The sequence below is a fragment of the Mandrillus leucophaeus genome, unplaced genomic scaffold, assembly GCF_000951045.1.
Source record: "Mandrillus leucophaeus isolate KB7577 unplaced genomic scaffold, Mleu.le_1.0 Scaffold275, whole genome shotgun sequence".
Classification (NCBI taxonomy): domain Eukaryota; kingdom Metazoa; phylum Chordata; class Mammalia; order Primates; family Cercopithecidae; genus Mandrillus; species Mandrillus leucophaeus.
The window spans coordinates 3348465-3359295 of record NW_012102865.1 but is presented as its reverse complement, the minus strand read 5'-3'; the positions used below and the strand labels follow the sequence as shown (position 1 = coordinate 3359295).

Sequence of the window (10831 nt, the reverse complement as noted above, 5' to 3'; positions counted from 1 at the left end):
AAAAAAAAAAAAAAAAATTAGCCAGGCGTGGCGGTACGCACCTGTAATCCCAGCTACTCGGGAGGCTGAGGCAGGAGAATCACCTGAACCCAGGAGGCAGGGGTTGCAGTGAGCCGAGATTGCGCCATTGCGCTCCAGCCTGGGAGACAAGAGCGAGGCTTCATCTCAAAAAAAAGAAAAAAAAAAATCCCAGTTTTCAATCTTTTGAGTATATTATATTAATTAATTAGCTAGGAAAACCATGAACATATTGTTCACTATGAAGAAATGAGGTGATATTAGTTGGTTAAATCAAGGCAATCAATAAACAGACACTGCTCAAATGTTCCTTTATGAAACAGTTTTATCATCTACCAAACAAATTTTAACCTTCATTGACAAGCAGCAGAAGTGGCCTTGGTTTTTATTACAAAATTAAAGTCTGCCAAGCCATCCTTGATCCTCGTAGAATGGATAACAGTGAGATGCCAAATTTTCTCCTCCATTTTAATCTCCCCAATTCATTTTCTTAACTTATAGTCCATTGTCACACTTGAAAAGTTATCCAGTAATGCTTATTCCATGTTCACTGTCATGCTGGTACCTTGAAATTGGTCATTGTGGAAGTGTTTACACCACTAAAATGAGAAGAAGACCTATGGGGCTTTCATTTTTCTGGAGAGACAATTGATAAACATTTACCAATGCACTACTGAGTCATATGTATCTGTTTTGCATCTAAATTACACACACACACGCACGTGTGCACAAACACTCTTCTTTTGCGCCCTTCATTTATTGCATGAATTAAATTTAGCTGGAAATGAGGTCACATAAATTTTTGCAGCATCAATGGCTGTCAAATGTACTAACTTCTCTTCAACGTTCTGCCTCTCTTGAGGAACCAAATAGAAATGCTAATTATTAGAAAGTGCTTATCATCTACCTTTTCTGAGGCACTAGACACCTGCTTGTTTCATATCTCTCTTGGGATTAGTATTTCAGCAAACAGAGATTCGTACTTCTAGTGGATGAATCACTTTGTAAAAAGCAGGCAAGTACGCTCGGCTTTATTTTTTTTAAATGCCTCCTTTCTCTTCACCTGGGTATGGATGACAAGCTGATTGCCCCTAGACCAGGGCATAGTTCATCTGAGCTTTGTCCTCTGCTCAATGTGCACCTGCTCACTCACACAGCGCCACAAAGAAGCTGAGTGCTATTATACGGAAGCGAGCACCTCCTCAGGTGCCAAATGAAAAGCACTTCTGGATTTCTGAGCCGTTGCTAATTTCCCTGAATGAAACAGTTTGTGTTGGTGATCATTTTCCCCCATGAGCAATCCTGTAACTGTTTAAAATCACTGAAGATGCCCAAAGACCATCTAGTCTAATCCGTCGCTCCTACTAGCCCTTTGGTAAGAAAGAAGAGCTTTCCTGTTATCCATTTGGCAAAATCCACAGATGGGCTTTATTATGTGCTTTAGTGTGCAAGGTTTAGTATTTAGTTCCATTATATATACACACAGTACTTGATAATGAGAGTGAAATGTTGGAATAAATAAGACTGATGGTAGTTCATTCAAGGATGCATGTTGATCACGTCTGACTGGCTGGCTGCATTCTCCATTTTGAGCAGGTAGTACTGCAAACATACTGCAAGAAGCTGATGTTCCTCTTCTATCAAACGAGAAATGCCAACAGCAGATGCCAGAATATAACATTACTGAAAATATGATATGTGCAGGCTATGAAGAAGGCGGAATAGATTCTTGTCAGGTAAAGATGTAAAACTCCTCACTGTACCTTTTCAGAAAGCACTGGTGTTATAGTTATTTCATTGCTTAACAATAATTTGGGGGTAAAGAAATAATCAGGGTTCTTTTATTTCTCTTCTTTTACAAAACTGTTACTTTTTGCCTATTTGCATAATCCTGTTGGGTAGACCTGAGCATTGGAAACAAAAATAATTTTTTAAGAAAATAGGTTACAAATCAGATGCCTTTGGAGACTAGACATAATACTTGAATGTGTGAGGCAGCCAGCTAAAATGAGCGGAGGACCTGGGTTGAACCAGAAAGTATGTACCTTATCTAAAAGCATTTCTTTTCAGATTTCCAATTATTTTAAACCCCCTGCAAACTTAAAACAAACAAGCAAAAACAGGGCCTGAGGGCTGGTTTAGTCTACGGGCCTCTAAATTTCAACCCTGAGTTTAGAATATCATCCAGGAGTGCAGTAACCTGAAGTAATTTCTTGATGAAAACCTGCATAGCCTAGTTAGAGTCAGTTTACAGCTAACCAAAGGGGAAGTAAATAACTTAATAGACTGGCATAACCCTGGCTCCGGTTTTGATATTATCATTTACGCTTTATATTAGAAATGTAGTAACTTGACCTTGCTGTAGTGCTAATGTCAGTATTGCAATAAATTTGAAGTGTCAATAGCTCTTGACCTATGTGGTCATTAGAAAAAAAACTCTTACCCACATACTACCTTCACTGAAACATCTCGCCACCTAAAAATAATGTTCCTGTCTGTTAGCTCCATGAAACCCAAGTACACACAATAAATAAAAAGGGAAGTTCTGCTAGATTTTAGAATTGTAATTGATTTTTAGGTACAGCATGGGGTAGTCATGAAGAGCATGGATTCTACGTTCAGACTATTCTTGTTGGATCCTGGCCGTAACACTTATTGGTGAGACTTTGGGCAAGTCACTTAGGGTTTATGGAGAGGTTTAAATGAGATAATCCATGTAAGGCATCAAGGAATTACTCAAAAATGTTAACAGTTTTTATTATGAAACTTAGCAAATAAATCTTCTGGCATATTTTCTATATTTGAAAATTAATAACATATCAATGCTTTAATGTCTGCTGGATTAGATTAAACCTGCTAGCATTACCGACCAAATGAATAATTTCTAAATGAAGAAATAGCAGTTTATGTCATGGGAAAATTGTTTCACCGTGTTAAAGTATAGCAACTTATTTTATATATTAACACATATATGTCATACTACCAACACACGACAAGCCATATAAATTGATGCTTATTCAGATCATCTGTGTCTAAGTCCTCTCGTTAAATCAATGTCTTCAGGTGTGTTAAATTTCCAGCTTTGTTTGACATTTATTCTGCTTTGATAAATGCTTGCAAATTCAAGACAAATAGGATGGTTTTTTCTTGTTTAAAATTTGTCTCCGGGTCTTATACGTCTTTTTTAAAATGAAAAGTGTGCTAAGGGTAAGATATATTGCCACTTAGAAGGAGATCTATAGAATTCTTGTGCAGGAGGGAAATCAGCTGGACAACTTCAATTACAGCTAATGGGGATTGTGTGGCAGACACCTCATGCACTAGGCAGAAAATATGACAGCTGATGCTATTGATTTTAGGGTTACATTAAGTCATTAACTCATGCCAGGTCTCTGAAATCTTATAGTTAGCTCGGATTCTACACAGTCTAAGCATGTTATCCATTGGCAAGTAAGAAATGTCCTACATAAGGTAATACCTTGTATAATAAAATGTCATCATAATTGAGTAATTAATATGCTCGATTGTCACATGATTTTCTTTGTTCAACTTTAATACTATGTTTTATAACAGGATTAACTGATTAAACAAAAATGCATTCTTTAAAATTGTGAACACGTTATTACTGTTCAAATACATTATTTGAATAAGTTCTTCGAAGCATCATTTTTTTAGCCTTACGATGGCAAAGAATGTGCCTTATTAGTCATCCACACCAGGCGTATCTTCTGACTTACCAAAGGCTTGCCTTTTAGTGGTAGTAGTTTGGATATGCAACATCAATGGCTGGAGAATATCTTCTCCACATAAAATTCAGTGAAGGACACTCTACCTGCCATTCCAAGCCATATTCTATACTAATGGCTTTCAATGCGTGGCCTCCAGTCCAGCAGCACCACCTGAGAATCTGCTAGAAATGCAAATTCTTAGGTCCCATCACATATCTGCTGAATCAGAAACTATGAGAGTGGGGCCAGCTGTGTGTGTTTGTCATATCTCCCAGGAGATTCTGATGCACACTAAAGTATGAGAAGTATTGTTCTGAACAAAGAGGGTCACCTTGCACTCAGACACTCAAAGAAGGTACTCATTTTTATTTTTACTTATAAATATAGCATCTCACTAGAAACATAAATTTAAGGTTAATACTTTATGTTCTGTAAATTAATGCATATTTTAAAAAATATTTATGTATTTATGTATTTATTTTTGGGTCAGAGTTTTGCTCTTATTGCCCAGGCTGGAGTGCAGTGGCACGATCTCTGTTCACTGCAACCTCCGCCTGCCTCAGCCTCCCGAGTACCTGGGATTACAGGCACCCATCACCACACCTAGCTAATTTTTTGTATTTTTAGTATAGACTGAGTTTCACCATGTTGGCCAGGCTGATCTTGAACTCCTGACCTCAGGTGATCCACCCGTCTCGGCCTCCCAAAGTGCTGAGATCACAGGTGTGAGCCACTGTGCCTGGCCCCATGCATATTTTTGAAGTACTCATTATATCTCCGAGACAGTGCAATAATGAAATATTAATACCTTCACTGAACAAATCAGAAAATTAAGGAAAGGCAACAAACATATGGGGAAAAAAAAACCCTCAACATTACTGATCATTAGAGAAATGCAAATCAAAAGTACGATGAGATACCATCTCATGCCAGTCAGAATGGCTATTATGAAAAAGTCAAGAAACAATAGATGTTGGCAAGGTTGTGAAGAACTAGGAACACTTTTACACTGTTGGTGGGAGTGTAAATTAGTTCAACCATTGTGGAAGACAGTGTGGCGATTCCTCAAGGATCTAGAACCAGAAATACCATTTGACCCAGCAATCCCATTACTGTGTATATACCCAAGGGAATATAAATCATTGTACTGTAAAGACATATGCACATGTTTGTTTACTGCAGCACTATTTACAGTAGCAAAGACTTGGAACCAACCCAAATGCCCATCAATGATAGAATGGATAAAGAAAATGTGGCACATGTACACCATGGGATACTATGCAGCCATAAAAGGGAACGAGATCATGTCATTTGCAGGGACATGGATGAAGCTGGAAGCCACCATTCTCAGCACACTAACACGGGAACAGAAAACCAAACACTGCATGTTCTCACTCATGAGTGGGAGTTGAATAATGAGAACACATGGACACAGGACAGGGAACAACACACACCAAGGCCTGTTGGGGACTGGGGGAGCAAAGGGAAAGGAACTTAGAGGGCGGGTCAATAGGTTCAGCAAACCACCATGGCACATGTGTACCCATGTAACAAACCTGCATGTTCTGGACATGTATCCCAGAACTTAAAGGAAAATTTTTAAAAACAAAAGAAAAGAAAATTAAGTTGAGGAGAAGTTACATAACTAAACTGATGTGGTGTAGTTAGATGACAGGAAGGAATGGAAACAGACCGAGGCCTCTGAACCAGATACACCGCCCAGCCGATAGGCAACAAGTCTGCGGTAGGATCCTTGAGTAACTGCAACTGGCCCAGTATGTTCTGGGTAAGTTAAAACTCCGGTTCTGTCTGGATCCTCTTGTCTATCAAAAAATTACATTATTTTAGAAGATATGTGAACAAACAAACGACTCCTTTTAAAAATATCCAAACAGCTGAAGTTGATTTTTAATAATTTCCGAGTCACATAAAATGTATTTTGATCCTTGGATATATACTGTTCCATAAATACTTCAGAACCTATATTACAGATTAAGGGCTTGGGAGGCAGAACTAGAAATCACAGTCCCTGCTTTCAAACAGCTTGAACACATTTGTTACACTAGAATGTTGGTAACCTATGGTCGCCAGTGCAATTTAGGTTCCTGTGTACGGAGGGGGAAAAAAGGTGCTTTGATAGACTACAGTTTTTTCTTCAAATACAGGGCCCAAAGATGATAAAGAATCAGACAAAAAGCCTCTTAGGATAATTTCTAGCATCAAGCTGGGATTGAAATATTCTGTTATACCAATGATTTCAAAACACATACAACTTTAAATGTCTTCATAAATATAAAAAGAATTAATTAAAAAGATTTGCCCAATTAATACAGGAAACATACTTGTCAATTTCATGTCATTAAATAATGATATTATATGTTTGTATTATCACTGCATTACACAGGAATCGTATGCAAATAAAATCTATGTAATTTACTAGGATCTGCTGTAATTAATATTCATAAAAATTAACAACATTTCTTAGTTTGAAATCTCAGATGAAAACATGAGTAACTATCACTGAAAATTATATCACAGACTTCCTTATTTCAGTTGAAAGTTTTTCAAATCGGATGGTGTTTGTTGAGCCCCAAAAAGGTAATGTCACCCAAGAGAACTAAAATCTGCTGTGTAAGTGAGTTCCTAATTTTTCCGAAGAGTATATTGTGAAATAATTTGTCTTTTCCGCAGTGTCCTTTGTGACACTTACAGCAGATCTCCTTAAATAAAATGATTGGATTTTAATAAATGTTTTGTTTGGGATGCTTGTCATAGTTGTGCTTTAAAGAAATTCTTAGTATCCACCAAAATGCCTAATTAAAGTGGTGAAACTTTTACTGAAAAGCTGCACCGGAAAAATTGTAAGTGGTGTCTTAGTTGTTGCAGTGTCTCTGTCTCCTTACTGAGATTCTCCTTCCTGACTTAGAGTGAAAGTGAGAATACACACAGATGACTTGCGATTAAATCGCATTTTTAAATTTATTTGATACAAATAACTTTATATGTTTCGATCATATTGATGATCTACAATTTTGATTGATGGCATATCTACAATTTTGTTTTGCAATTCACTCTTTAGGGGGATTCAGGAGGACCGTTAATGTGCCAAGAAAACAACAGGTGGTTCCTTGCTGGTGTGACCTCATTTGGATACAAGTGTGCCCTGCCTAATCGCCCGGGAGTGTATGCCAGGGTCCCAAGGTTTACCGAATGGATACAAAGTTTTCTACATTAGAACATTTCTCAAACCACACATGAAAGTCAGATTATTTTCCCATTCTACTCTAGAAAGCATGGAAATTGTTTAGTACAAAAATTTTAATGAGTTACCCAAAGTTTGTATTCTTACCTATGCCAATGAAATGCTACGGGGCCAGGGAAACAAAATTTTAAATATAATAAAATTAGCAATACAGAGTAACTTTAAAATACCATTAAATACATTTTTTGTTTCATTGTGAACAGGTATTTCTTCGCAGATCTCATTTGTTAAAATTAATGATTATTTTTATTATTTACTGTTATTTAAAGGGATGTTCTTTTAAAGCATATACCATACACTTAAGAAATTTGAGCAGAATTAAAAAAAGAAGGAAAATAAATTGTTTTACCCAAAGTGTGTCACTGTTGGAAATAAACTGCCGTAAATTTTCTAGTTCCAGTTTAGCTTGCTATTAGCAGAATCTCAATCGTTTCTCTGTCTTTTCTATCAAAATTCATTCTTATTTCAACATATGCATAACCTTAGTATTTTCCCCACTAATAGAAACTATTTACTGTGAGCTTATGTCACAGGCCTGGACTAAATTGATTTTACATTCCTCTTAAATAAGTTAATTAAATAAAATATAAATTAACTGATACGGTCATTGTTTATTAGATGAATTTTACCTGGATTATGTATACTGTCTATTTCATGCTAGTATTTTTAAGTCTCAAAAAAATAATCAGACATACCAAAGAAATGCACCTATTACAAATCCTGGTCTTTGTTTATGTGTTACAGTGGATATTTCTAATATGTGAAAAACTTATTTAGACACAGCTGAATCACCCATGAGAAGGTCAAATATGTGGAATAAATGAATTTGCTTCACTTATTTAATCTCTTGGATCATTTCCAGAATAAGTTCAGACTTCAACTTAGCTCACCACACAGAATCTTTTGATGTATTTGGGGAGAAAAAAAATCATAGTTAATACAAAACACATACACACATACCCACCCACACACACACATTCTTGCATGGGACAATTTAATAAAGAGAGAGTAAGGTTAAAAGGAGTTCAAAGAAGGGACCAATCTGTATGACTTGGCCTTATGGAAGAAAGGAGACTTGAACTACACCTGGAAAGAATAATTATTACAGAGGCATTGAAGAGGATATTGGGGATCCACTGGGCAGGTGGGAGTCAGTTAAGGGAGAGGGGTCAGTAGAGAATCATGTGTTGTCATACCAAAAGACTCTCTCTCTGGGAAACAGTCAGATAAAAGGAAAAAAATGTTATATGAAGAAGGTGTGGCCAAATGATGGATGACTGCAAATTCCTGTTAAGAAATTGTAGAATTCATTCTTTGGACCAAAATCAGGAGCCACTTGTTTTAATCCATTTTCATGCTGCTAATAAAGACATACCCAAAACTGGGTAATTTGTAAAGGAAAGATATTTAATGAACTCACAGTTCCACACAGCTGGAGAGCCCTCACAATCATGGTGGAAGGCAAAGGAGGAGCAAAGGCACATCTTACATGGAGACAGGCAAGAGAGCATATGCAGGAGAACTTCCAAGTATAAAACCATCAGATCTCTCGAACCTTATTCACTACCATGAGAACAGTGTGGGGGAAACTGCCCCCATGATTAAATCATCTCCACCTGGCCCCACCCTTGACACATGAGGATTATTACAATTCAAGGTGAGATGTGAGTGGGGAAACTGCCAGATCATATCACCACTGAACACACGATTCTTTTTAATACCTTTCCAATGGTCTGATTCTAACAGTTGGGAAAGATAGACTGACCAGCAGGGTATTTGTTTTTAGTACTAGAAGATTGTTCCATATCTCATATGCATTTCAAAACATACAGCAAAAACATATTCTAAAAATACTAATGCAACAGATACACCATGTATTTCTTTTCATTTTCCTAAGGTTAGCTAAAATTTTAGGAAACTGTTAAGGTAGGATTACTACCATTTTCTAATAAAATAGAAGTCCATTTTCCACCTCCAGTAGCTTATAGGTTTAGTTGTTGATACCAGAAGAGTTACTCAGACCTAGATAAAGATCAAAGGCAAAAGCAAGGCATTTCCCCACTGATTTACTGCTTTTGCCTTGCAGCTGTTACAGTCCATGGTGGCAAAGACAAGGGGGAACACCCAGTTTTCCTCCACTATGTCCACACTAGAGGGAGAAATACATGATAGTAGTTTGGAGGGAAAAGGTTAGGTCCCAGCAGCTGGTCTCCAGTTCTACCCAGAAAGATAGGTAGCCAAGAGAAGAAAGAAGAATGCTGCATGTTGGCCAATCTCAGCTTCAAATGCAGCTGCTCGTTCTCTCAGTCTCTCAGCAGCTGAAAATGGGCAATGCCCATTGATTTCTCTTTTGCCTCCTAGCTTTGCCAACAAGTGCTAGTTGTGAAATGTGTTAAGGAAAATACTTTATTATTTAACTGAAAATAATTAACAGGGAAAATATTAGACATAACCGTGCCTTCCATTATTACCACACTTAAAGAGTAATTTGTTTCCAACTTTATATATCGATGCAAACATATCTGTACATTTTTTCACATAAGAGGTTTAGACAGGACTAGTGATCATTCTTCAGAAACAAGAACTCTTTATTTTGTTAAAAGGAGCACAGGGACATATGAAGACCAGACAGTTACAACACTCTCTTGAGAAGAACAAGGCATAAGCATTGAAGAAACTAGGAGATAACACAGAAAGGAGCCACCATTTTCTCTCTCAAGCAAAACCTCATCAACGAATATGCGATCACTGATGGGTTCCAACCCATTTTCACACCATTTCGTCGTTCCTTTCATTCCTGAAATGTCTGTGTGCTGTGCTTATCTCCACACTCATAGTGACTATTCACCTGGTCTCAACCACAAGACCTCTTTGTATACTAATATAGTTAGAGGCTAAATACAGCTAGGGAAACCATAGACAAACTTTGCAAATATCTGTCTCCAGTGTCAATCCCAAACCCCAAACAACCATCTTTGTTTAGTGGGCAAGAGAGGGACCACATTGATTTCAGAACCCTCAGAGAGCTGCTTCTCATTATATAGGCAACGTGTGAAGACATATGATTTATATTGTGTATGCCACTACTTTTGTTCAGATTGACTGCATTACTGTTTATGCACCTATTAACAAAGTTACATTATTAAAAAATCTGTTGAATTTTAAACTAAAAATAATTATAAGGCACATGTCTTGCACAATTGAAATTAGACAATCCTTGCCTCTAAGTAAAATGTTTGAGGAGGTTTATATCACACTTACTGAAATAGCTTCTTATTTCTGAAGAGGTTTCCTAGACATTGACCAAAAGCAGAGAAACTGAAAGATGAGTTATTTCTAGAAAACAAGCTTTTTCTATAGCACTACATTTGTGTGTCTGTGTGTGAATTCAGTTGACAACAGTAATGTTTCTTTAATCAAAACAGCATGTATTGAAAAATGAGATGCCATAAAAATAAATATTAGAACAGTTGATTTTTATCAAACACTTATGCAAAGGTAAAATACTTTTGCACACTGTAAATTTCAATACAATATACATTACATTGATTAGATTACAGCTTACGAAAGGTGAAAGAAATACAAAGAATTGCTTCTAACACACATACTCCTGATGTGTTGATAACTTTATCTGCGTTGTCCATTTCATTTGCTTGAAGTTTCGGTGCATCCTTTAGCAAAATAAGCAGGTCTCGCTCCATTGTTAGCACAGCGTATTTTGTAAATGAAATAATAAACATATAAAAATTACTTTAATATTTGCCTCAAGGGGGAGCTTACAGTTCATCTTGCAGATCCTTTGTGATTTCAAGCCATTCCAAGC

General features: G+C 36.8%; 1 protein-coding gene across 1 annotated transcript in view; it reads left to right on the top strand.

The window, feature by feature from the left end:
- Positions 1–7842, top strand: part of TMPRSS15 (transmembrane protease, serine 15) — a 159154-nt gene extending 151312 nt beyond the window's left edge. The window contains exons 24-25 of the mRNA XM_011984889.1: positions 1615–1754; positions 6826–7842. Coding sequence (XP_011840279.1) covers positions 1615–1754; positions 6826–6981 — 296 coding nt within the window. The 3' untranslated portion in view covers positions 6982–7842. The remainder of the gene's footprint in view (positions 1–1614; positions 1755–6825) is intronic.
- The last annotated feature ends 2989 nt before the right edge of the window (positions 7843–10831 follow it).